Source organism: Coturnix japonica, chromosome 23 (genome assembly GCF_054131305.1).
Source record: "Coturnix japonica strain WE chromosome 23, WE-NBRP24, whole genome shotgun sequence".
Classification (NCBI taxonomy): domain Eukaryota; kingdom Metazoa; phylum Chordata; class Aves; order Galliformes; family Phasianidae; genus Coturnix; species Coturnix japonica.
Genome location: NC_140685.1, coordinates 2,292,648 through 2,318,224, shown reverse-complemented (window position 1 = coordinate 2,318,224; position 25,577 = coordinate 2,292,648). Strand labels below are relative to the sequence as shown.

Sequence of the window (25,577 nt, the reverse complement as noted above, 5' to 3'; positions counted from 1 at the left end):
TTTCGCCAGCAAAAAGCCCCTCGGCTGAAAGGCTGCGGAGAGAAAAGAGAGACGTGACGTGGTGCAGCAAAGGGGGGCTCTCACGGAGGGGAGGGGAGAGGAGGCAGCCGGGGCTGTCCCACGGTCCGGGGATGTCCTGTAGGAGTGGCCCTATGGGGAGGTCATTGTGGCACGGGATGAGTGGTGTGACGTGGGGTGGGGGGTGTGCTCACGGGGGCTATGTCACTACTCAGGGGGACCCATAGGTGGGGGCAGTCCGCAGTGCTGGGATGGGGGGGGGGGGTTGAGGGCCCCCTGGTGTTGTCTGTGGGCTGGGAAGGGTTTGATGCAGGGTGAGTGCCCATCATTTATCCTAAGAGCAGGCTGAGACCTGTGAGACCTGCTTGTGGCTGTGGAGCTGAGAACCATCAGTTCATTGCACCCAGACTGTGCTCCCCCCCATCCAAATGCTCCCCTAACAGCAGTCATGTTTCATTTTTGCAACTCAGTGGGGTGAACTGTGGTTGTTTGAAGCCATCACCAAACGAATTTGGGCACCAGGCTGGCAAGGGGTGTCTCTCATGGGGATGGGGTGGAGCAGCAGAGCTGGGGCTGTGGGATGGCACTGGTGAAGATGCATGGACTGGGAGGGATGGTTTTAGGAAGGCACTGGGTGTAGGTCTGGGCAGGGTGTGAGGGGATATACAGGGAAGGATGGGGCTGGGAGAGGTACAGGGAGAGATGGTGTTGAGAGGGATAAGGGGAAGGACAAAGCTGGATGGGGTGGGACTGGGAAGGATGTACAAAAGAATGGAGCTGGGGGGCTGCAGGACTGTGGGTGTGTGAAGGACGTGTCATGAGGATGGTATTGGAGGTGTATGGAGACACTGAGGTGTAGGAGGACTTTAGAAGATGGGGTCCCCAGGTGGTAGAGCTGGGAGTTGCACAGCCCTGAGCGGATTTGGGGCCAGGCAAAGGGCTGAAGCTAACAGGGATTTTCTTGCAGCACAAAGGCAACAAAGCCTCTGTTGCGCTCAGTGACTGAGCCATGTAATCAGTCCTCCCTTTATCCAACACCTCCCTGCCTCAGGCTGGTTGTATACATCCACACAGAGTCTTCTTTTCAATAAAAGTTGCTATTTTTACTAATTTGCTGCCTTCAGTGCCTGGGCAGTATTTACCAAACTGTTGTGTTTGTCAGAATTTGCCAGCAATTCCTGAATAAAGCTGCAGCCCTGTTTGCCTTCTGAAAGCACAGCCTCCCTAAACACTGGCTTTCTTGATTATTGCAGCACTGTATGGTCATAAAAACATTAAATCATCCAAGATAATGAACTCCATCGTAAGTTAGAATTCAGTTTTCCTTTTATCGAGCCTTTTCTTCCTGTGTTGCTCCAAGATGTGTGTTGCAGATTGACCTGGAGACTGTTCTGATTCCTGTTGAGCTGCCCCTCAGCTGGGGCTTGGAGGAAAATCTCAACCTGCCACACAGTTAGGCAGCCAAAACCTCATGGAGTTACTCCTTTAGGTACAGGACCACAAGCCCTGCCAGCTCTTCCTGCTCACGTTGCAGTGTCCCCAGCACCTTGTCTCATCTCTGAGCCCTCCAAGGACACCTGCACCTCCCTCTGCTGGCAGCCAGCATGCACTGAACGAGGGTACTAACCCTGTCTGCTTCCCAAACTCCTCTAATGGTCCCACTTAAGCCCAGACCACAGAAGCAAGGGGAAAATCCATCTGTGCTGGCCGCTGTGATTTGATAGGCTCAACGTGTTGCTCCCCATCCCAGCCTCATTCCCAGGAAGGATCTGCTCATCCTTGCACTTGCAGGACCCCAAAACTCTGTCTTAGAGGCAGCTGCCAGCCCCACCTCAATAGAAGCCTTCTTCTCCCTCAGCATCTGCCTGCTCAATCCAAAGCCTCATTGTTTCTCCATTATGCACATGATGCTGCAGATTAACCCCTTGGCAGCATCCTCTCCCCTGAACCATCTCGGGATGGGATGTGTTTGTGTGCAGTACCAATGATGAAACTCATCCTATTTGCTGCTGGATTTGGGGCATAGCTTGTGTCCATGAAAGCCATGGGTTGCTCCAGCCCTGCTTGAGGCACTACTCCTGTGGTGGAGGCAATCTCTGGGCAAATGAGCCTTGAAGGAGCCCTTGGATACCACACAGGTAAAAACCATAGGGCTGTGTGGCTCTGTATGAGCTGGGTGGGACAGAAGCCCAATATTTGGTGACAGAATAAGGTCTTGAGAGACAGCACCAGGCACAGAGGCACTCCTGAGCAGGAGGCAGAGGCAGCATGGAGTTGTGTGCCCAGATACTGCAGGTCCCTTAACAAAGCAGGCAGCATCTGCTCAGGACATCCTCACCCTGGTGGGAAAAGAGGAACTGGTGAGGGTTTGGGAGATGTTCCAGCTGCTCCAGGAGCTCTCACATCGAAATACCAGACCCTTGACATACGCAGGAGGCTCACATCCCTCAATCCCCTCGCATGGGGGGTGGGCAGCTTCCCCGTGGGAACAGCACCTTACAGACCCTGGCAGCTCTGGGAAGGGAGGCTCAGCGGTCGTTCAATGCACCCAGGGCTCTTCGTTTCTTTTGGGCAGCCAAAAACCATCCGAGAGCACCATCTCCTGGGCAAGGCAAAAAGCACGGAGTCGACACAAGATACGGAGTCACCCAGAAGGAAAATACACCTATTTCCCATTCTGAAGTCATACAAAACAAACATGGGAGGAGACGGGCAAACCTGGGCCCACTCAGGCTCCCTCAGGGATTTCATGCCCTCCAGTTTGTGCATCTTTTCCAGAAATGGGACTTTATTTAAAGAACAAATAAGCTTGGAGCATCCCTGGGAAAGTCACTGAGCTCCACTGAACATCTCAAACGGGGGACATCATCCAAAGGATGAAGTCAAACAGGTTCACTTTTCCCCTCTTACCTTTACCTCCTTCTCACCAATGCCAGCTACTCACAGTTTCCAAGCTGGGAAGAGATGGAAAGGAAATGGGATGAGCAGAAGTGACTGCAAAGCCTCAGATCTGCAGGTGAGGAGATGAATATAAGCCACAAACCCTCTGAGTAAAACCTCCAACACTGTCTGCCAAGCATATATAAGGACACCATGACCCCTCCTTCTGCCTTTGGCAATGCACCCTTTGAGGGCTTCTCCATCTTAAAGGTTCTCCTGGCTGATGACTGAACTCCATATGTGAATCTGTATCTATCACAAGTGCAGGGGGGGGGGACCCAGGGCTGTGCCCTCCCCTAAGTCAGCAATGCCTCTCATTGCTGGAGCCACCGACCCTGAGCAGAGCAGGTCTCAGCTATGGACATGGGAGAGGAGCTTCCATTTCCACCTCTTCACTTGGCAAAGGACCTGGCTCTGCCCCTGAACCTGGTCTCACCTTTCAGGCACTGACAGACTCAACTCTGCCACCCAGGAGTGATGCAGCCATGTGTGGAACTGGGGCAAAGGCACCAGGAAAATCAGTGCATGGGAAAAGGCGAAACTAATGACACCAGAATCCCTTTGATTTTAGCATGGGCAGAGCCGCAGAGGGAGGCAGACTTGTTTTCTCAGTGCCTATGTATAGAGCAGTGAGCTCATAGTTTCCAACAATGGAGAGCATCCAAACTATGGGAAACAGGAATTTCCACCCCGCCCGGTGCCAGCTGAGAGCTGAAGGTGGGGAGATGCTTGGTGCCCCAGACCTGCCCATGCTGGCCCAGGTCAAATCTACAGCACTGAGGAACTGGCAGCTTCAAGGAAGGTCATAAATGGGAATGTGCACCCAAAGGTGATGGTGGGACCTCAGCCCTGGGTCAGTCCAGAGGGTTCTCAATGCCATAAAAAACAGGATAGTGAGAGGAGTGGTTGTGGAGCAGAGGAGCAGCTCTGGATCTCTTACGGTGGGATTTCATGGCATTGCAGGTACAAAGGGTACCAACCCCACACAAGGTGCTCTCTGCATTTTGGCAGCTGCCCCACAGCAGGGGATGGCCTGGTAAGTTTGCACCCACCCTTTTTCATCCAGAAACCAAACCTGTGATGTAACCGCTGCACCCACGGGTGGTGATACCACTGCCCACGCCTGCCAGGGCTCGAAACCACCACAGCTGCCCATGCACTGACTGTGGGGACACATCTGTTGAGCGCTGGGTGCCACAGGTGCCTTAACACTCTTTGCCCTCTCTTCTTGCACCATAGATCCTGGAGATCCCAGGCACCTTCTTGAGGCCGGAGGAGCACAGGACTGGGAATGGTTCTACAGAGCATCTCTGCACCCATGTGAGATCCCCACCTAATCCCAGGTTTCTCCTAAACTATGATGGAGCCTGCAGGCTTCCCAGGGCATAGGAATTCTCTGGAGCCTCTTTGATCATGCTGAGGACACTTGCTGGGCTGAGGCTGCTGAAAAGATTCAAGATGGTGGCAGGAACCATCCACTTGCAAACTGCTTTTGAAAGGCTCTGGAGGTCAAGAGAGGAATGGTAGCATCCTGAGACAAGGGGTAAGGCCACGGGGAGCCTTCTTTGTGCAGGATTCCAACCCACAAGTGGTCAAGTGGAGGGGCTCCATCTGCCCACAAGCTGCAGCAGATGGTGCTGGAACCCTGCAGGCAGGAAGGAGGTGACTGACCAGAGCTCTGCTTTGCTGTGAGCTGTCTGGGTTGCCCACAGCCATGCTGCTCTTTGGACTGACCATCTAGCACTGTGGGGCTGGGTGACACACAGGGGAGCGAGCAAGGAGATGAGACCAATGTGGGGATGGGGAGCAGCAATGTGTGGTTGTGCACAGAGCTGAGCCTGTCCCTGATATGGGGCCATGCTGTGTATGGGGGCCAGCAGCCTGAGGTTTGACCCTGGGATCCCATTACAGGGAGGCCAACAGGCAGCACTGTGCCACCTATCCCTGCCCTCTGACGCCTGATGCTGGCTCCACACCCACTCCCTGGCAGGGTTCAGGCTTTAAAACTCGAACGGGTTCCTCTGCATTCACAGCCCGGGTGCTGCCCTGTCCTCGCTCCTGCCTTTACGCAACCAGCTCGCATGAAACGCGCAGCCACCTCCTTGCTGTTATATAGGCACCCCGCTCTCCAGCCCGGCTGGTGCTCAGCGCTGGGGACAGCAGTGGAGCGGATGGAGAGGACCCTGCCCTGGGGCCCTGCAGAAGGTAGGGGGACTCTGGGGCACAGGGTGAGGGATTATTGTGGCTCTGCAGGGAGCAGCAAATCGCTAAAATAGAGCAGGAATCGGGTCCCTCTTCTTGTAAGGGATGGCTCCTCGTGTTGGCATGGCCATCCCAGTGCAGGGAATGGCTCCTGGGCTGCCATACACATGTGTCCAGCAGCAAGGAGGGAATGCAAAACCCCTAGAAACAGCTGTGAGGGCATTCGGGGTGCACTGATGGTATGCAAAATGGGGAGCAGATTAGATCTGAAAACACAGCATGGTCTGGAGAACCTGCCTTCTTCATGGAATTCCAACTGCTGAGCCACTCTTGGAACTGAGTGTCCCTCCTCCCTTCCTTCTCCTTCTCCTTCTCCTTCTCCTTCTCCTTCTCCTTCTCCTTCTCCTTCTCCTTCTCCTTCTCCTTCTCCTTCTCCTTCTCCTTCTCCTTCTCCTTCTCCTTCTCCTTCTCCTTCTCCTTCTCCTTCTCCTTCTCCTTCTCCTCTTCCTTCTCCTCTTCCTTCTCCTTCTCTTCTCCTCCTCCCTCTCTTTCTCTTTCTCCATTCTTCCTTCTCTGAATGCTCCTTGCCCTGAGAAATACTTCAGACCGAGCCCATACAAGGCTCTGTGTCCCATTGTCCCTGCACCCCACTGTGCACCAGGGCAGAGCAGGGGACACGCCAGGCAGCAGGGCAATGCTGTGACTAGCAGGCACACAATGCGCTCCAGCAGTGACCCGGCTATTGGGCTGGGACATCCCATGGTAACTATTGCACCTGAGACCCCTATAACACCCCATATCCCTGCTCACAGCTGGGAAGTGCCCGCGGTCTGCAGCTCAGGGATGGCTGAGACCTCACCAAGCAAGGAAGGAGCCCCTGCTGAGTGCCCCGTCTGCTACGAGAAGTTCCACCCCCTGGAACACACACATCGCCAGCTCAGCTGCGGGCACGCCTTCTGCCACGACTGCCTGGTGAAGTGCCTGCTCTCTGCCAAGCTGGACGGCCACATCCAGAGCAGCATCATCTGCCCTGTGTGCCGCTACGTCACCTTCCTCAGCAAGAAGAAGGCGCTGTGGCCGTCCAACCCACGGACACTGGAAATGCCCCTGTCACCGTCCTCCTTATCCCAGCTGACCAAACTGGAGAGCAGCAACACCCTGGTGGTACCCAGTCACTTTGTGATGCCGGTGCAGAGCTTGGAGAGGTGCAGCCCCACGGGTGCACAGGGAGAGTTGGCACGTGGAGCCCATATCTTCATCATCAGCAGGCATGGGATGCCACTGGTGGACACGGACTACTCCTCCCTGCGGAGAGAAAGCCAGGCAGAGACGCAGAGCACCATGTCCTCCAGCTCGGCCCTGGGGCTGCAGTTCTGCCAGTCGCCCATTGCTCTGGCAGTGCTGCTCATCCTCACTGTGGCCCTGTTGGCAGCTGTGTTGCCCTGGCTGCTGCTGGTCAAGAGGGACTCACAGTGAGGACAGGAGAGACTGTGATGGTGGAGGAATGGTGCTGATGCTGGGGCTGGCACCTTCCCAGAGAAAGCCTGGATGCAGCTCCAGGGGAAGTTTTCCCATCTGCCCATGAATCTGGGATGTTCCTGAAGATCTCTGGGTGCTCACATGCTAGAGGTGTTGCCTCATTTGGTTGAAATGTGGCTGCTTGAGTCCTGTTAGAGGGATCCTTCTGTGTTTTAGTGGTGTGGTGGAGCCAGAAGGACCCAGCTCACAGCCCTGCCCTCCCTCAGCCCTGCTCTCAGGTCCCCCAGAGGTGTCCATGCTCCTGCTTATCACCATGTCCCTCCTGCCCTGGGCACCCAGGGACAGGCAGTGGGCAGGGAGTGAAGGCATAGATCTGGGCTGCATCAGGGGTGGCTCTGGGGATTCCATCCTGTCCCCACATCAGGGGGAGGTGTGGACGTCTGAGAGGTGTACGTGAGATTGGGGTTCCCCCATGCCCACTCCAAAAGAAGTCACAGTCACAGTGACTGTGGTGCTCAGGAATGCACTTTGGTGCTTTCACAGGTCCCTGACACGCGGAGTAGGAGCAGGATGTCCCTTGCTGTCATTGTCAGGATTGTGGCACGTAGCTCCTACAGTGAGAATCCTTCTTGCTGGGCATCAGGGGGCTGCAGTGCTTTGGGATCACCCAGGACATTTCAAGAGGACAAATAAAAACTGCCCAGTGTTAGAAATGCTGCTCAGCAGGAAATTCCCATGGCAGCCCTATGGCCCATCTCTGAGCAAATGCAGGGCATCGCTCATCCACCCCTGGGCCTGTTTCAATAGCTGTGTACCAGGTGTAATGACACTGACCCCTGCATTGGGAGACTGCTCAGGGAAAAGTACCTGAGACACTGCACTGGAATGGAAATCTTATTTCATAAGAAATAATTACCTGCCAATAATGCGTCCCTGCCTCCTCATTTAATAATTGCCCTCATTATTATTACTCTGGATGTTGGGGAGGTACTGGAGGGTGCCAGGGAGCCAGCCCCTGGCATATAGGGCTGCTGAGGGGCAGGCAGGGCTGGGAGAGCCCACTTTTGACTGCTGGAGTCCAGGAGCCACTTGGCAAAGGACTTCAGCAGCAGCTCTGGGTTGAGAGGGGACATCTTGGGGGTGGCAGCAGGGAAGAGGAGACCAAGTCTAGGGGTGCCATCAGCAGGGAGAGGCAGTGCCATGGACATTGGGTGGGGTCTGGGGGCATCACTCTGGGTTTGCCACAGGGTGGCACTGCTTGGCCGGAGCTGGACTGGCACGGGAACAGAACCAGGCTTGGGAGGTGGCACCCTGCGTTCCCAAGAGGGAGAGTTACAGAGCCACCCCCCGGGAAATCTGGCTGTAAGCAGCTGCCAACAAGGCAGAGCCTGCACCCAATGCTGCACCCACGCCCTCCTGCTGCTCAGGGCTGATGTCCCCATCCCCACATCCTCACCAGAGCCACCCACATCCGCTGGGGTCTGTGTGTATCTGGGATAGATATTCCCAGTCCTGATGGAGAAGTTGCCAGCATCCTATTTTCTTGCTATTAATGTCATTAAGGAACCAGTCCTTCCTGTGCCACCCTCTGCTGCTGATTCCTGTGGAGGAGGTTTGCAGCTCCAGCAAAGCCAAGCCTGCAGGTGCTGTGCAGCTTCCCCCTGCAGAATCAGGGCCAGGGGCATCACAGGGTGCTGAGGCCACTTGCAGCTCAGTGCTGAGTACCTCAGTGATTTGGTTCATCCTGCAGCTCACAGACATGCATTGCATGGTTGCATTCTCTGCTGATTTCCCACATCATCTGTGGTGAGGACACACATGCAGCCCTGTTTGGTCCTTCTAATGTGGCCACAATCTCTGGACACCATCTCACAGAGTTAGTGTGTCAGCTGCAGGTTCCTATGCTTGCAATCTATGCTGGAAGCTGCTGGGACTCCTGTAGATGCCCTTGGTGCCCTGGCTCCATCACAAACCCTTCACCTGTTTCCATTGCAGGGGAAGGTCAGGATGTTCCATCCCTTATCTCCTGGTGACACTGGAGGTCTGTCTCCCTGCCACAGGGATGAGCCCAGAGCATGGGCTTTTTTTCACAAGCAACTACAAGCTGCCCAAGGCAGGAGCCCATTAGGGCAATTACTTCCTTACTTACTTGGGTCCAGCAGGCTGCATGACCCTGATCCAGCACCCAGCCCTTGTGCTGCAGGCACTTGCAGGCATTGGCACTGCCCAGGCAGGCAGCTCAGAGGCCTGTGCTGAGTGCCAGCTGCTGAGATAAGAGCCGGGATGTCTCTGCCAGCTCAGTGATTTTATAAAGGCCTGGAGAAAGCTCCAACCACCTGCTACAGGCCTGAGGAGCCTGCTGAGGGAGGACTCAGGTACAGTGGCTGTCTGCCCATGCAGGTGCTTCTGAAGGATGCTCCTCTCTGAAGAAAGTGGGGGTATAGATCCTATCTAACAGTGTGCCCTCTGTCCTCCAGTAAGAGAACCTTTCTGCACTTCTCTAACTGCTATAGGACCACCAGCACAGGCACTATGAGATTTAGTATTGTCTTTGTAGGGGGAGCCAAAACCACCCCAGGTTTGATCCTTTTCTCCCACATATGAGTATTTAATGGGCAGAGAATAGTTGGGTGGTGAGTGAGTGGGGATGGATGGGCATTAAATGGATGGATGGAGCTTCAGCATGAGAACAGGGCACTAGATGGAGGTATGAGGATGAAGGGCTGTGGGGGATGAATGGGCACATGGACAGGTGTTTGTATTTTCCATGTTGGATGAACAAGAGAGAAGAAACTGGGCTTGGGAATGATATATAGGACCCTGTAAGATCACCTAAGCCTTGCCGTGACACTGTGGTCCTCGTGAACCCCATCTGTATTTAGATGGCACCTTGAGCTGTGCACACAGCAGGGCTGTGTTTCCAGTCCTTTCCAGCTGTGTGAGATGTCCACATGGAAAGGAGTGGCTGAAAGTCCCAGGAATCCCTGTGCAGCACTGTAAAGGGACAACCAGAACAGCCAGCAGGCTGGCAGCCACTCCTGATGCATTTAAGATGTTCTCCTGCACAGTGTCCAAACACTGACTTTGCTACTCCTGACTCATCTTCGACTGATGACTCCATCTATCACCCATGGCACGATGACTTTGCAGGTGGAGATATTGTGCAGGCAATCAGCACAGCACGATGCTGACTGGTCTATAGGGGTGCTGTTGGTCCCAGTGCCTCTCCATGTCAAATTCTTCCCTTTCTCTGTTTAGAATTGCTGGCTGGGCAACCCCCATCAGTGTGTGATTTCCCATGCTGGAGAACACAGCTGCCCTTCCTACATCAGCATTACCTTTGCCTGGTGGCAGCAGGTCTATGAACTCTGGGTAATGGCTGCATAATGCATCATTAGCGGGAGAAGGTGGCACTTTTATGGCTTGGAGATGGGAGAGGTGGGAATTGTGCATGGCCCAGGAGTGCTTACTGGCCAGACATGCCAGCAGGCTCCATTAGGATCCAGCCTCTGAGAGCCCCAGCTCCATCAGCTGAAATCTAAGCATGAATAATTAAGAAGAAGGCTCCATTGAGCTCCCTCCCCTCCCTGCACCCAGCCCGTGAAGGATGGGGTGGAACTGGCCTGGGCTGTCCAATTGGTGTGGGGTGTATGCGTGGTGACAGTGACCCAGCTGGATGCCCCCATGCCTGAGTCTCTTCAGCCAAGATCTTTCTGGCTCCATCTCTGGCACATGGCAGTCGCTTGTTCACATTGTCCACCTGTGGTGGCATATGGGGCACAGCCCCAGGCAGAAATCCCCTTCTGGAGCCTTGCACAAGAAGTGGGGTTTTCCAAAGCTGGAATGTGTCTGGGGTTGGCAGTGCATGAAGGGCTCAGCTGGTGTCCTGCTGACACCTGAATGCCCACTGTGGGACCAGATGCCCCCTCCCTGGTCTGGTTGCTTCTCTCATGAAGGTCACACACAGCTTCAGGAACTCCATAACTGCTTCTTTCCAGCAACTGCTGATGGACACCTGAATGAGAATTTCCTAGGAAGACCTTTTCAGCAGGCTTTGTGTTAAGTGATGTGCAATTCTGCAACAGTATATAGAGCTGGGAAAGCCACTTTCCTTGTCCTGGGAGTGACTTCTCTGCTGCTTTGTGCTGCCCATGCTCACTGTGCATGGGCACATCTTGGCACAAGTATGCAGGAGCCCTTGAGGGTCCTCTGGGCAGCTGGGCTGATTCCCACTCAGGGGTGTGTGAGTTTATGCATGAGGGGTTTGTTCAGGAAGCCACAAGCCATAGGAAGCACAGGGATCTCAGCATCACACATGGACTGCTGTCATTTGGAGATGCTCTTTATCTTCTTGTCCAACCCCTGGGCAAGATCCGCTGGCTGCTGGTCACAGACACTTCTCACTCCTATTGCTAATGATTGAGAGGCTTTGCAGTGAGCACAATTAGCTTCTGGCTGGCAGTTCTGGATCCATTTGAAACCCAGCCAGGGCTCAGGCAGGCACTAATGGAGCTCCAGTCTTTAGTGGGGGCTGGGAAGTGAAGCGGGACTGGGGGAGGGGATCTAGGGTGGGGGTGGGCAGGGGGGGGCAAGAGTATGGATGTCTTCTACCAACAGAACACTGCAAAACCACTGGAGTGAGGCTGCCATGAGGGCACCAGTGAAGTCTTAGGATTTGGGGAAGTGATCTCATACCCATGGCTGGTGTGGTGCAGAAGCCCGAATCATTTCAAGATCATATCCTTCCCTCAGCTCCCTGCAGTCCTGTTCTGCTCTATGACCACTCTCAATGTGACTTCTATCCCACTGGATTTTTCCACAGCACCCATTACCTCATCTTTTTTGTTGCACAGCTCCAGAAAGAGCTGGTCTCCATTTTCTGTCCATTAGCAAGTCCTTTTGTATCCCCAAAATTATAGGTTATTTCTTGCTGCCCTCTGCTTCCCAGAGAAAGCCAGGTCAGACATTAAAGATATGAGCTTCTCCAGTGGCTCTGCAGTTCAGCATCCCCATGACACCCCATTCATCCACCCTGCCCATCCACTGCGGGGCATCTGTAGCAGGTAGGGTTGGTGAGGCTTAAACCCCAGTTGAAGCCCTGCTTAGAGTGCTGCCAGTGCTGGGAGCACATGGAGGCACTGCTGTGGTTCTGGCAGGGCCAGCTGCAGGACTTTGCTAGTCTTTAAGCAAGGCTGGCTCTGCCCATGGGTGAAGTTCAAATTGAATCACATTCCTGGCTATGAGCTGGCTTCTTGTTTGATCAGCCAGGGACAGATGTCTGGATTCAGCCATTCTCCCATACGTAAAAGCCACACATGGACAGAGTTAGCACAGCCATAAATCCCCCCTCACCCCACCATCAACCTTCAGTAAACACATGACTTTGAAAGGGAAAGCAGCAACTTTAACAAAGGATAAAGAACCAACACAATGAAATAAAACCAGAAAGGTGACACCAAAACAGTTCCTCCAAAACAGTGCAATGCACAACAGGCTCTCATGGGCCTTGCAGAGCTTTGCAACCCCAGGGCACAGCTCAATGGGTCTGATGCCATCCCTTGGTGCAAGGATTCCTTGTTCCGTGTCTCTGAGACAGGAGCTCTGGGATGGGAAATCAAAATGGAACTGGAATGAAGCTGGGTAAAGTTTTAAATTACGGGAAACTGATGCCTGCAATGGAAAGTGTGGAACAACCTATCTGGTAGGTGTTAGATGTGGTTCTACCCCACAGATGTCTTTATGGTACACTGAATACTGTTGGGAATGAGGAGGGAGACATAGATCTCTTCATCCCCTCTCACCTGAGATTTGTACTTGGAGTTAGCAGGGAGGCTTGTTTCTGCACTGAGCCTCCGGTCTGACAGCTGAAACACTGCATCTTTTCATATCTGTCCTCAGCTTCAGTAGTTCTTTGAACTTAAACCTCCTGAGTACATCAGTAAGTGCCAATAGAAAGTGCATGAGAACTTGTTGAGATCAGGTAAAATGTACCTAAGACCTCCATCCAGCCACCAGCTGGCTTCTGTTAGGAAATCCCCAGTCCCTCCCCATTTTGTTGTGTCACTCTCCCATTGAGTGCATCGAAGTACAGGTGAGGTCCCCAGGCTCCATGTCCCGCTGGTGCCACAGGCCACTTCACACCCTCAGTGGGGCTGGGAGAATTGGTCCGTGCTGCTGCCTGGGTCCTGCAAACACTCACCAGGACACTTTGCAGCAGTTCAGCTGCTGCCAGGAAGCTCCTGCTGGGCTCACTGAGATCATGGCAGTGGGTAGAAGGATGCTCAGAGAGGAAACAAAGGCACCATTCAAAGGGTGCCTGCAGTACTCGTGCCCATGTTGACAGTGATGTGCTCAGCAGGTCAATACAGTGCAACTCGTTCTGTGTCTTTTTGGTGGCAGGTTTGCAATGGAAGACCTTTTGTTGAGGAGTGGCAGGATGGAGTCCTTGTTTGGTGCTGTTCTTCTCCATCTGCTTGCTCCCTACATTCACAGTCTGCTCCTCTTTAGTCCCTTATAAACAGACAATGGAAAGAGATGTGAGTACCTTAACAAATCCTGCTGACTCAAAATCTCCTCAGTAAGGACTTATAAAATCAAAACTCTGGGACTTAAGGGGCCATTGATCCTAAGATCAGATACAGAAGCACCAGCAGAGGTAACAAAGAGGATGTGCCCATGCTCACAAGCACAGCCACTCCACCTTCAGCTGGGCACTGCAAGGCTCAGGATCAGCCCAGGCAGAGGAACAAGTAGAGCTGCTAATATTTGGTCACAGGAGGACTTCATGCAGATCCACACCACCAAAACCATGACGTGGTTGGGGCTGATGTATCCCTCCAGTGCCAGCAAGGTGCAGGGAAGGGAATGGAAGGCTGTGATACAGGGGGCCAAGGCTACTGAGAGTGTGCATGAGCCATGGAGGATGATACCTGGGATGCACTTCTGCAGCATTTGGGAGTTAAAGCATCAGGCAAAGAGGGCTCCAGTGTGTCCTTTGTGTCAAGGAGCAGCCCACATCAGGAGAAGGGACAGGCGGTGACAGGGACCTTGCACCCATTCCCCTCTGGGTGTTGTCCTCCAGCCTTGCCCAGGCGGCACCCAACAAGGGACAGACATTGAGTGGTGACAAAGCCCTCGGCCAGGCTTTGTGGGCTGGATTGAGCAGGCTAAGCACTAGCAATTAAAAATCCCAGAGCAAATAAAGGAGGGTGTTGTTAGCTGCTGCCCTTCCTCCTGTGTTGCTGCAGTATCCAACTAATGCTTTTTACAGGCTCTTATCTGGAGGCGCATCAAGGAAATTCTTGAAGGAGGTAGGCTGAAGGGCAGAGGGGTGGAAAAGCACCCAGAAACCTGATGGTGGTGGGGGTGAAAGGGCTGAAAGCGAGGCACCCCATCAGGTACACTGTGACACAGGCTGTGTCTGGCAGTCACCTCCCTCAGGAGAAGAAATGCCAAAAAGTTAGTGAATAAAGGAAATATTTTCCTTGCTAATTCTGAAAGGCTTTATCAAAAAGTCACACAAGGAAGTGTGCCCTGAATGGCTGATGGTTGGAGATCCCATCGCTGGCAAACCTCCTGTGCTACGTGCCTAGGTGAGGTGAGAGGGCAGAGCTGAGGAGAGCTGAGCCCAGTCCCAGTACTGGTAACTCTGGCACGTGCCCATAGGGACATCACTCTCATCTCTGCCTCTCCTTATCTCCTGTGTTGTTATAAAGCCATTAGGTCCTTGGGGCAAGGGTTGTCTGTGGGGCATCCTGCTGTCATCATCACTCTTTGATTGCATGACACACAGCCCTGAGCTGCCACTAATTAACTGGAACAAATGGGCTCCAGCAGCCACAACAGCAAGCTGATGGGGAGGAACACCCCTTTTGGGACAAAAGAAATCCCAGAACCACAATATGGTTTGGTTGGAAAGGACCTTACAGCCCACGCAGCCCCATCCCTTGCCATGGGCTGGTTGCCCCTCACCAGATCAGGTTGCCCAGGGCTCACCCATGGCCTTGAGCACCTCCAAGGCACCACCTAATCTCTGTGCCTGCTGGGCTATGCCAAGCCAGCAGGCACAGCCTGGACCAGCCTGAGATTAAAGGAACGTAATCTCAAAGCTGGTGTTCCAACATGGCACTTTGGACCCAGTTTCTGTGTGCTCAGCGTTTATCACTGGGCTGTGCGTTGTTCCTGGTGACACAGCCTTTATTTGGCTCTTTATAGCTCCATGTTGACTTGCTGGAAATACACCCCTCCACTTGAAAAGCCTCCCCAGCCTGAGCAGCCCTGGAACAGTGACACATGCAAAGAACTGAGCACAGTTTGGTTGACATCAGGTTTTGCTCCTCGCATCCCTGTTTGCTGCAGCCACAATGTTCACACCAGAGGTCTTGGTGCTAAGAGACAGCCCAGCTCTGAGTTGTTCCTACTGGCACTCTGTTTACCCAGGGTACAGTTATCATTACCTGTCTCTCTACCACCAGGTGCTGTTGTATGGCAGCAGGGGCTGTCCACAGTTCTCAGAATCGTCTGATGGGAAGATCAGAGCAGGTTCAAACCCCACTTTCTACTTCCACCCAAATCCCATCCCTGGCCTCACTTACCCACGCTCATCTCATCCAACCCACACCCTTGCCCATCATTAATCCACCCCACAGCATTTGTAAATCTGATGTTCCTCCTGCAGCATGGCTACCTCCAGCAGCTCCAGCTCCCCAGCACCAACAAAGCATCCCTGTGCGTGACGCCCATGGTACCTTTCCCTGGTGTCCATGTAGGCAGGTGATGCTCGGAGAACCGCAGTCTTTGTGGATGCTCTTCACCAATGAAATGATGCTTTGCAGCTTCCCAGCTGGTGAGATTGCTCCTCCAAGCGTAAGTTCCCATTTCAGCGCCGAAGGTCAATTAAAACCCAGCTCCCTATAGGGGACCTCGATGTTGAACGTGTACCAGAAGGTCCAGAAGAGCAGACTGAAGGCAAGCAGCAGCGCTCCCAAGTAAACAAAGAAGTCCCAGTAGCTGAGAGGAGCAAACAGCCCCAGGAGGAGCAGGATCAGCCCCACCACATCACACAGCAGGGCCAGCAGCAGCACCGCGCCACAGCGCCCAGCCAACCCATGCAGGGCCATGCTGCAGCCCCAGCCCCAGCATCCCTCCCCGCCGCCGTGGCAGGAGGAAGTACAAATGTCACAACACACCTTGCAGAACAATCGGGAGGCAGCATGACACTGCTTTAACCATTTCATGGCCTCACCATCGCTGTCTCAGCTTCTTCCACAGCAGGACACGGGGCTTCCCTCTTTTTATTAGGAAACTGAGACACGGGGCTTTTTCTGGAGTGTCAAAGTGCACCTCCCTTGCAACCCCTCCCAAAAGCAGGTCTTGCTGGAAAGCCAGAAATCACACAGCCCGTGCCATCGCCCATCCCCAGAGTGGGAACTGTCAGGTCAGTGGTGAATCACTGCAGTAGGTGAAACTTCCCAGAGATTGCCTGCAAGCAGCTTGGTGGGATGCCGGGCTGATGCTTTCTGCTCCCCAGTTGCTGTGTGATGCTGGGGACATCCTTTCTCTCCAGTCAGCACAGGATGGCAAATAGAGCTGAGGGAGCCCTTGGCCAGGGATGGCCTTGGGGCAAGTGCAAGGCTGGCACTAGGAACAGGATGATGGCTGGATCTGGGCACCATGTTTGTTGCACAGGTGCTAAAAGCCACTGGGCCCCTGCCTGCCACCCCTATGAGCATCACAGAACACGTCCCCATCAGCCTCTCCCCCCTTATCCAGGCTGCTTGTGTTTGGGTCTATCTGTTCATTTATTTTAATTCCAGGGTCTTTTTCTTCCATTCCCTGGATTTCAGAGAGCTTTTCCATATTCCATTAAGTAGCCTTCACCATCTTCAGGAAACCCCTCTTAATGCACCAAGACTTCTCTGCCCCCTTCTAACCCAACTTTCTCCAGTCTCTTATGCCCATAGACATCAGCCATGTGGGATGTTGTGCATTGCAACCTCCAAAGCAAACAGCTCAGCTGAAGGTGGGACTGATGTAAGGAGCAGGAGTCAGCCCTGGCCTGCCCAGCCCCACACTATAAGAGGCCACCTTGATCCCATCAGGCAAGACAGAGTTTTCTTTTGGGCTGCGTTTCTTGCTTAGGACATGGAAATGAAAGCAAAAAACCAAGCTGGCAATGGCAGCTCCCTGTTTCCCCCCCAGGTTTGATGTTATATGGTGCTTTGGGGGGATTCCAGAAGCCCAGCTGGGATTTGCCCTATGGGGAATGTTCTCATCTGGGTGCAGCTCCGTGGTGCTGAGCCATAGCAAGCAGTGCAGAGAGCAGTGATCTGCCAGAGATAGCACTCAAGGAAATGCAACACAGGAAATAAAATCACTCCCCCAGGCTGGGAAGGGACCCAGAGGTTTCCAGAAGTTCATTCACCTCCAATTTTCAGCTCAGAAAACTGCAGACAGATGCATTTCATTCCCCAAGGCATTGAAAAAACAAATAAATGGGATCAAGCGGAGAGCACTGCCTACATCTTCTGCCTTTTTGTAACCCAGTTCTGCTGCAGCTGAAAGGATGATGTTAGCAGAGCATGATCCCAGAGGTGGCCCTGGACAGGTTTGCAGAAGTATGCAGCAAGAGTGAACCAGTTCACCAAAGGGAACAATGAATGCATGTCCCTCAGTTACACACGAGCTGGGCACAGCTGGAATGCGAGCAGATGAATGGAAGAGCTCTGACAAAATCTCGTGCTAGCAGGTGTCAGTCAATATTTATTTAAGTGCAGTGTTGGGAGGCAAATCCTTAAAACAGGGCATGCAGAGGCTGCTTTCCCCAGGGCAAAGCCCTGTGGTGGGTTCAGCAGGTGGGAGCTGGCTCAGACCTGAACCTGCACTGAGAGCAGCTGCAGGGATGGTTTCCAGACCCAAGCTGTCATATCTCACCTGTTTCCCACTTTTACAGCCTTGGGGGGCTGACCGTGGTTTTTCTATCTGCACTCAGCAGGTGCTTTCTGGGCTCTCTTCAGCTTTGCAAACATTTGTCCTTCCCACACCTGTGCTCAGCTTTATAGCAAAGAAAATGAAAGCACTTCCTAATAAAATAATTCCTTGCACTCAGAAGGCGGGCACTGGCTGGGCTGCAGCCAAACCTGGACAAAGACTTTGCCCAGCATCAATGACACTGGTTAATTCTGCACAGGGGTCATCCAGAGACACTGGGAAACATTTCCCCTCCAAAGTGTTCTGCAGACATAGTGAAGTTCATTATGAGTCTCCTTCTCTTTTCATAGAGCATGGAAGCAGATCACATTGGATCTAGCTTTAATGAGAGTTGGGCAGGACTGCTGTTGTTGCCCGACCCAGTATTTTCTTTACAGCATGTGTTTGCTTTCTTTGTTCTGATCCAAAGATCCCAGGAGGATTCAAATGGGCTTCAGGGGCAGCAAAACTGTGCTTTCTGCATGCATGGAAATGGCCTGAAGGCACCACCACCCCATGTGCAGACCTAGGGTCCCTCAGCCGTGTGCTGTCCCAGCAGTGACAGGAGGAGGTGCACTGGGAACAGCCGTCTAACTCGGTGCTTTATGTCCCCTTGTTTTTATTATCCTTTTAGGGTTCTGCTGTCCTAGCCCTGCTTTGAACCCAAAGGCATCTCCCATCTCTGCAGACCTCCCATGGCAGCAGGACACAGAGGTTCTCTGGCACAGCACAGGGACAAGATTTCCCTCCTTGGAGGCCCTGTGATGTTGGCTGGGCTGCGTCAGGGCATGGACTTGGTGTCAGCTTCCAGTGAAGCCTTTGTGAACAGCATTTCCCAGAGCTGGGACCAATTTGCACTGCACATGTAAATGCAGATCCCACCCAGCTCTGGGTCTCTCATACAGTGGAGTGATCTCACTCTGCTGCTGGGCTTCTGTCTGCACCTTCAGCTTCAGCCGGCAAATCCAGCTCTGCCTTCAATTACTTTTTCTCCCTTTACCTGTCAGACCCCTGCAGCTCAAACAACCAGACCCAAGCTCTGCTGACCCCTGGGCTATTGCCCTAATCCCCATCTGTGCAGTCTCCATGCCCCACTGACCCCTTCCTATGCCACCTGTGCACCCTTTCACATCTGAGGGGTCCCTGGGCAGACCCCAGCACAGAGCCCCAGCCCAACCCATGGCTTCAGCACTCCTGGTCTGTTGCCTGTCACACACCAGGTACAGCCAGCTCCCCTCGCGCAGCAGTCATGAAGCACCACAGCAGCAAGGTGAAACCCTTGGGATATTTCTGCTTTAATTAAATCAAATATTCTTGTTATAAATAACCAGCATGGAATCCTGTTACATTTCTGATCTCAGTGACTTCTCATTGACACTTCACCAGCTGTCTCTTTGGTTGCAAGGTGTGCAGAACAGGACCCCACTCTGTGTCCCCATCCCTCATACTGTGCTGTCTTCCATGCCAGCCCTGCTGCTCACCTGCTTTTCTGGCTGCAGCTCATCCTTGGGCAGGAGCTTGGGGTGAGACTGTGCCCACTGCAGCCGAATCAATAGAGAACCATCCTTGTGCCAAGCCAGCTCCGAAAATAACAGCAGAACACTGCTCAGAGGGATGAATGGCTGAGGAGCAGGAGGAGATTTACTGGGTCTGCTGCCAGACCGCTCACCTCCAACACCCCATTCACCAGCTGGCACCAGCTGGACACGTGTGCACCGCAAGAAAACATCACTCAGGGCACAGCCAAGCTGGGTCAGCAGGACGTGTTCCTCGAGCATGTGCATCTTGTGCCAGCTGTGGGCCAGAAGCTGCCTCTGCTGCTCCCCATCATAGAACACCACCAATCTTAACCCCATCCTGGGGGGAGTGTCCCAGTCATCATGAGACTTTGGGCTGTGGGTGCTTTGGGTTATATCTGCAGATCAACCTCTGCTTTCAGTGGGACTCCTGGTGTTATCCAGAGCTCCCAGCATGTCTGTGGTGGCAGCTCCTGAGGGATGTGGCACTCAAACCAAAAGGAAGTTGTTCTGTGCTGATGCTCACTGTCCTAACACAGAGCAGGGTGTTGCAGAGCTGCTGTATCCTTTTGCCAGCCTGTCTTCACTCCCAGGAGTGTCCCACTGCTTTAAGGGGGTGATCCATGGAAGGGGGTGGGAATAATGCATGGAGGTGCAGGTGCGATCTCCTCTCCTGTGCCCCTCTTCTTCCTCTGATCAGCATCAAGCCATGTATTGCCTGCTCTGGTTCTGGGTTCACCTGCACGGGGCTCCAGGCACTGAGCCACAGTTCACTGGGCTGAGGTCTTCCCAGGTGGGATGCTGTGGGAGACAAACTGGGTCTGAAAAGTCAGAGTCCCATTCAGAGTCAGGGGCAGAACATGATGTGCCCAATTATATTAACCCAGGCTTTGTTGTCCAGACAGAGAATGGTTCTTTAGACTGGAGATACCTCCTTGGGCCAGATTTGAAGCCCAGTGCTCACGGCAGCTTTACCCACACCATACTGGGTTGTCTCCTCTTCACTGCTGTGCCCTACAAAAGCTGCTGTCAGAGGCTGCCAGGAGCTCTGCTTTCCCCTTCATGTGCTGGTTTGGCCATTGCACAGCATGTGTTGAGTTGGCTGTTGCCTGTTGAGGTGATGCAGGGCACTGGGCTCACCACCAGGTCCTGATCTCTTTTTTTCTGGGGTTCCCTGGGCAAAATACAAAGTTCACTTTCATGCTGGGGGTCAGTACAGCATGTTCCATCTTATAGGGAAGGGACTGGGATAAATTCCTCTAGGAGAGTACACAAGAACGCTTCTTTTTATGGTTAACATGGGGAGTGGGGTTGGGGCCTTCCTGGAAGGTGCTCAGCGGTTAAAGAAGAAGGACTTGAGGCTCTGCAGGAAGTGTGACTTCTGTCTCTGCTTCTGCTTCTTGCGGATGATGGGGACCCAGACGAGGCCACAGACCAGGAGCATCAGTCCCATGGACAGGAAAGCGGGGCCGCACATTTTGTACACCTCACTGTTCTTGATTTCGAAGCACGACAGGCTGGTGATGACTGTCCCGAAGAGGAAGACGGCTGCTCCGACGGACATGACAATGATGGGCTTGTGGTAGATGTCCCACTTGCTCCTGGAGGCATTGGTCCAGACAGACTCGCTGCGGGAGCTGATGCACAGCGTGCTGGCTGTGTTGCTGGTCAGCAGATCCTTGGATGGGGGGGACTTCTCACTCTCACTAGGGCTCGGGATGGGAGTTGCCATGGGAGCGGGATCTGAGGGGGAGACCTAGGGTGGACAAAAGAGAAAAAGCAGAGGACTGGTGCTGGAGGATGGACTGAGTGCTGTCCATCTAGTCACCAATGAGTGCATGCCCTTGGCCAAGCCAAAGACTTGGAAAAGTGCAGGGAGAGAAGAGCATCGCACCTATATGAGCAACACATTTCAGAATAGGTGACTGGGTCCTGCAGGGAGAAGGGCTGAGGGTGATGTGGGAGTCCCATTGTCCACCCCTGCCCCAGGGCAGGTCACTTCCTTAGAGCTTCTTTGCCCAGAGGCAGTGAGGCACTGCTGCCCACAGATGTGGGTGCCCCATCTCTGGAGATGCCCAAGACTATGGGTGGCCCCTGGGCAGCCTGAGCTGGGGGAGGATGGGGAGAGACAGCCCATGGCAGGGGTGGGTCTGGGGGGGCTGTAGGAGGAATTAATGCTCAATGCTGTGCTGTGCTTTGCGGCGTTGGGGTCAGACCTGTGGCTTTCTCAGGGGCCCTGCCCCTGCATTAGATTTTCACCTACTTGAGGAGGAAATGCATTTTCCCAGAAACAGCATGACTTTAGCACGGGGAAATCATTATGATAAATGGAAAATGCAGTGCATTATGTTAACCACTATTTCATCCGAGCAGGGGGAAAGCAGGATGTGGAGCTGGCAGGGAGCGCCCATAGGGTTCAGTGTGCTGCAGGGCTGGGCCTGCTGAGCTCAGCTCTGAGCACCGTGCAGGCTGTGAGCCTGATGCTGATCCAGAGCAGCTCATCCAAAACCCTGCTCAGGCCCTCGGGCACAGCAGGTTCAGAGCTTGCTTCCAGGAAGATGTGCACCATGGTACTATCACACTGGGTTTGCAGGTTTGCATCCTGCTTTGCCTATAGCAAGGTGCAGAGGAGATGAGTCCAGAACCTGGTGCCTCCAGCCCATTTCCTGCTGCTGCTGCTCGATGCATCTCATCTGCAGCTCTCCCCTACTCTGTCAAATCAAGGAGAGATGGGGCAGAGCAGTGGACTCATCCTGCCATCCTGATTTGCTATGGCCTTTGGGGAATCTCTTCTCAAGATTTCAGCCTCCACAGTCATGGCATTTCTTGTCTTTCTCTTATTCCAGCATCCACTGTGGAGAGTTTTGATGTTCAAGCCACTGTATAATTTTAATTCAGCTTTGTGGTTGGAAGTTTACCCTCAGCCCTGTCATGCTGCCCAGGTCCCTGTCTGCAGCCCCAGCACTGTGCCCAGCTCCCTGCTCATGCTTGCCCCATTGGGATACAATGAGCTTTGCAGAGCACCTTCTTCTCCACTTTGCAGAGATATAATGCTGGTCTCCTGCAGAAACCTTGCTCTTCTTTCCATGCTTGAATTTGCACTAATCTGGATTTGTTTTTCCCTTTTATTTTCTCTTACAACCATTCCTCTCACCACAATTTTCAGATGCTGATCATTTTTATAGCACTTTGCACGAGTCCCTTCTGTTTGCTCAAGAAAGGTTTCACTCTCTACACGTGGCCAGGACTTTGGCTGCAAGCTCTGCATGTATCTGCAGCTCTTGGGAGAGCTAATGTGATTTCAGCTCCTGCTCTGCCCATACTCCATCCCTAATTCATCGCAGATGTGCTCACATTGGAAGATGCTCGTACTGAGCAGCCCAGCAGGATAATGCTATCAGGTTTCCCCCACATTCTGAATAATAATTGTTGTAAGGAGAGCATCAGCAGATGACCATTTGCTGCCTTGCACATGCCTCCACAGTGCATCTCAGATAACATGGCTGGCTGCTGCAGGCACTGCTCATACCAGGGTCTTTCTCTATCCCTGACAGAAGGAGGAACCTTGACTGATGCTGTTTCTCCCCTTTTGCTCTCCCAGTGCTTTGCATGGTGATGTTTGAGGATCCCATTTGCTGAGGACCCCAATAAATCCTGTTACAAGTGATCTAATTTTCCTGCCCATCTCTGTGTTCACACAGGGGCAGCTCTCTGCTCTGTCTGCAGCCACAGAGGCCAAAAATCCTTCTGACACCTCAGAGTCTGAGAGCAGCACATGAGCAGCACAGGACATGGGGTGCCACAGCCAACCTGCAGATATGGACTGAGCCCCTTGGAAGGCCCTGCTCCTACCCAAGGACGTGCTAAGGCTGGATCTATTCCCACAGGTCCCCAGCTTGCCCACCTCCTTTTCCCACGGGGAAGCAGCTCTGATTCTTCAGGTCTCTCTTACACATTCTTATCTCAACACCTGACTTCTGCCTCTGTTCCCTCCAGGAATATTTTTGGGGCTCCTGATAGCTGGGGGTGCCTCTTGTCTGATTCTTGGCTGTGCCCTCTATACAGGACCCCCCAGGGGACAACTGTGGGACCAGGTTTGCTGGGACAAGGGACCAGATGCTTCGGAGAGTCCATATGGGATGGTGGGGTGACTGGGGAAGGAGGTTGTATGGACAGACACATGCATGCTCTTAGCAGAAGCTTGTCGAGATGCCATGCCTCAGCCAAATTTAATTCAGCATCTATCAATCAGGTTCAGATGTAATTAGAGTGAGGCACACGTCAGTGAGCCAACATCCCCAGGGCTCTCCCAGAATGAGGAGTGCAAGAGCTGTGAGACCCCCCCATGGCCAGGGGGGCTGAGGAGCACCCAGTAGAAGGGGTGGGTGGGGGTCGCACAGGGGACATGGGGGGACCGAGCGCCAACTCACCATGCTGAGCTCTGCTCCTGTGTGGCTGCACTGAGCATCCCCCGACGCACAGAAGAAGCAGCAGGGAGCTCAGGGTGCCCTGCTTCCCATTGCCATGGATGAGTGCAGAGAGGGACAGATCCGGTTGGGCTCAGCAGGTTCTACTCTGGGAGAAGATGGAGGTGTGTCAGCACAAAGCGTCCTACAGCCCCATCCTCCCTCCTGCCCTCTCCGTACCCTACCATGGCCGGTGCTGGCCCTGTGAACAGACTGGCTCTGCTCTGAGAACAGGGCTGGGGAAACAAGGCTTAGTGGCAGGGGATCACACACTGCCTCCAAGCCCCACCACATCCGGGATGTAAGCCAAGCCGGAGCCAGTGTCCATTTGTTAGTGTAGTGGAGCTGGGTTGGGCCCAACCTCCTGCATCCCTTGGGAGCAGCTTCTCAGCATCCCCTGGAGTTCAGCTGGCCCCACCGATGTGCTCAGGGCTCTGATGAGCAAAGAGCGCTCCTGAACCCCTTTTGGGGCTCAGTAAAAGAATGACCCCCACCCTTGTTGTGCTGCATCCACCACCCCAGAACCAAACCCATGGAAGTCCATTCTACTTACATGGGGAGGGCAGATGATGGCTGCCCACCACCAGCAGTGGCAAAGATGGAACGGCTTCAGCAGGGCACCCTGCCCTCCTCACCCAGGCTCACCTTCAGCCCTGCAGCCCTCCGGATGTTGTCTACTGGGCTCTGTTGAGTCTAATGAACGGTGGAGCGTATCCCAGCTCTGATGAGCTCACCAGCCCATCAGGATATTGGTTAACTCTTTGTTTCCCTGCCTTGGGCTCTGACTTATAAGCAATGTGATTGCATGGTTTGCTAAGAGGCCGCAGCTTGGAGGCAGTCCATTGGCAGGAGGAGCAGGGTGGGTCGGTTGCTGGAGCAGGGCTGGAGATGCTGCCCCAGGCTTTGAGCATCAGTCCCTGTAGCCGCTCTGGGTTGTGGTTGCTGTGCTTCCAATCAGGGGATGGTAGCCAGTGTCTGCAAAACACTTGGAGGCTCCTTGTGAGACATTTGATGGATGTAAGACATTAGCAGTTAGCAATTAATTAACATCCTGAGCCCATTACTAGGAGAGGGAGGGTAGATGAATCCACAGACGTACTTTAAAATCTTCTTACATCATCATGAATCCACCTTCTGCAGGGAAGGGATCCAGCCTGGTACAGGCATTGTTGATGGCCAGGAGTGGCTGCAGCATTGCTGGGGCTGTGGCCATCCCTCTGGGCTCTCTGTTGGTTTGGTGCTGTATTGGTACCCAGAGCTGCACCAGGGACACAGGCAGGGAGCAGAGTGGGGTGGAATGGGTCAAGAAGATGTAAAGGGGGATCGACAGATCTTGTGTGGGCTGTGGGATGGGTGCAGAGCATCTCAGGGCAGTGCATGGGGCTGGAAGGAGAGTAGGAGGGCTCAGAGGGGCTGTGGGTGGTTGCAGCTCTGTGGGGCATAGGGAGCTCAGGCAGGAAGATCAGGGAGTGTCTGTCAAAGTGAGCTCCCTCAGTTTGGATCTACGTAGACCTTTGGCCAGACATGGGTTGGGTTTGGACCTCATCAACAAGGGGCTCACAGGTAGGGGCAGAGGTGAGATTAATTCAGCATCCCTATCTGTGATCTGTCAGGACTATCCACATCTCTTGATGGGAGGTGTGTGTGTTAGCTGAGCACAAGGGCCAAGCCGTAGGGAATGAAATGGCTCCATTGCCCTTTAATCTGAGAGCCAGCAGCCAGAGGTGGGAAGGTTTCATGTCAGCACCTCTGCCAAGATGAATTCACCACTCTGCTTCTGCACCAGCTCTAGACTGACCAGAAATGGTTCTTCCCACTGGGAGCATCCATCCTTGTGCTTCAGCTCTCTCCCATCATGTACCCCCATTTCATTTCAGCCCCTCCACATTCACCCCATGCTCTTTGCAGGACCCCTGGCACCCACATCCTGCCCAGGAACAGACCTGTGGTGGTGGAGCAGGCGGGAGCACAGTGCCAAGCTCTCATC

At 53.6% G+C, this 25,577-nt stretch overlaps 3 protein-coding genes across 3 annotated transcripts; 1 reads left to right on the top strand and 2 right to left on the bottom strand.

The window, feature by feature from the left end:
- Positions 1-4,661: 4,661 nt before the first annotated feature.
- Positions 4,662-9,582, top strand: RNF222 (ring finger protein 222). Its single transcript, XM_015879508.3, has 2 exons — positions 4,662-5,163; positions 5,973-9,582. The coding sequence occupies exon 2, from the start codon at positions 6,004-6,006 to the stop codon at positions 6,634-6,636; it is 633 nt and encodes a 210-aa protein (XP_015734994.1). The 5' UTR covers positions 4,662-5,163; positions 5,973-6,003; the 3' UTR covers positions 6,637-9,582.
- Positions 9,583-12,021: 2,439 nt separating this feature from the next.
- LOC107322293 (uncharacterized) lies at positions 12,022-15,523 on the bottom strand. The gene is made up of 3 exons (XM_085523249.1): positions 15,387-15,523; positions 15,096-15,159; positions 12,022-13,149 (listed from the first exon to the last, which is right to left on the bottom strand). Exon 3 carries the CDS (start codon positions 13,106-13,108, stop codon positions 12,665-12,667), a length of 444 nt encoding a protein of 147 aa, XP_085379375.1. The 5' UTR covers positions 13,109-13,149; positions 15,096-15,159; positions 15,387-15,523; the 3' UTR covers positions 12,022-12,664.
- A 3,363-nt stretch (positions 15,524-18,886) lies between these two features.
- Positions 18,887-23,699, bottom strand: PIRT (phosphoinositide interacting regulator of transient receptor potential channels). The gene is made up of 2 exons (XM_015879535.3): positions 23,555-23,699; positions 18,887-20,880 (listed from the first exon to the last, which is right to left on the bottom strand). Exons 1-2 carry the CDS (start codon positions 23,555-23,557, stop codon positions 20,458-20,460), a joined length of 426 nt encoding a protein of 141 aa, XP_015735021.3. The 5' UTR covers positions 23,558-23,699; the 3' UTR covers positions 18,887-20,457.
- Between the last annotated feature and the right edge of the window lie 1,878 nt (positions 23,700-25,577).

What these genes read in the sequence shown, in the direction of transcription:
- RNF222 (XM_015879508.3), top strand. Translation starts at nt 6,004, where the DNA reads ATGGCTGAGACCTCACCAAGCAAGGAAGGAGCCCCTGCTGAGTGCCCC.
- LOC107322293 (XM_085523249.1), bottom strand. Translation starts at nt 13,108, where the DNA reads ATGGAGAAGAACAGCACCAAACAAGGACTCCATCCTGCCACTCCTCAA.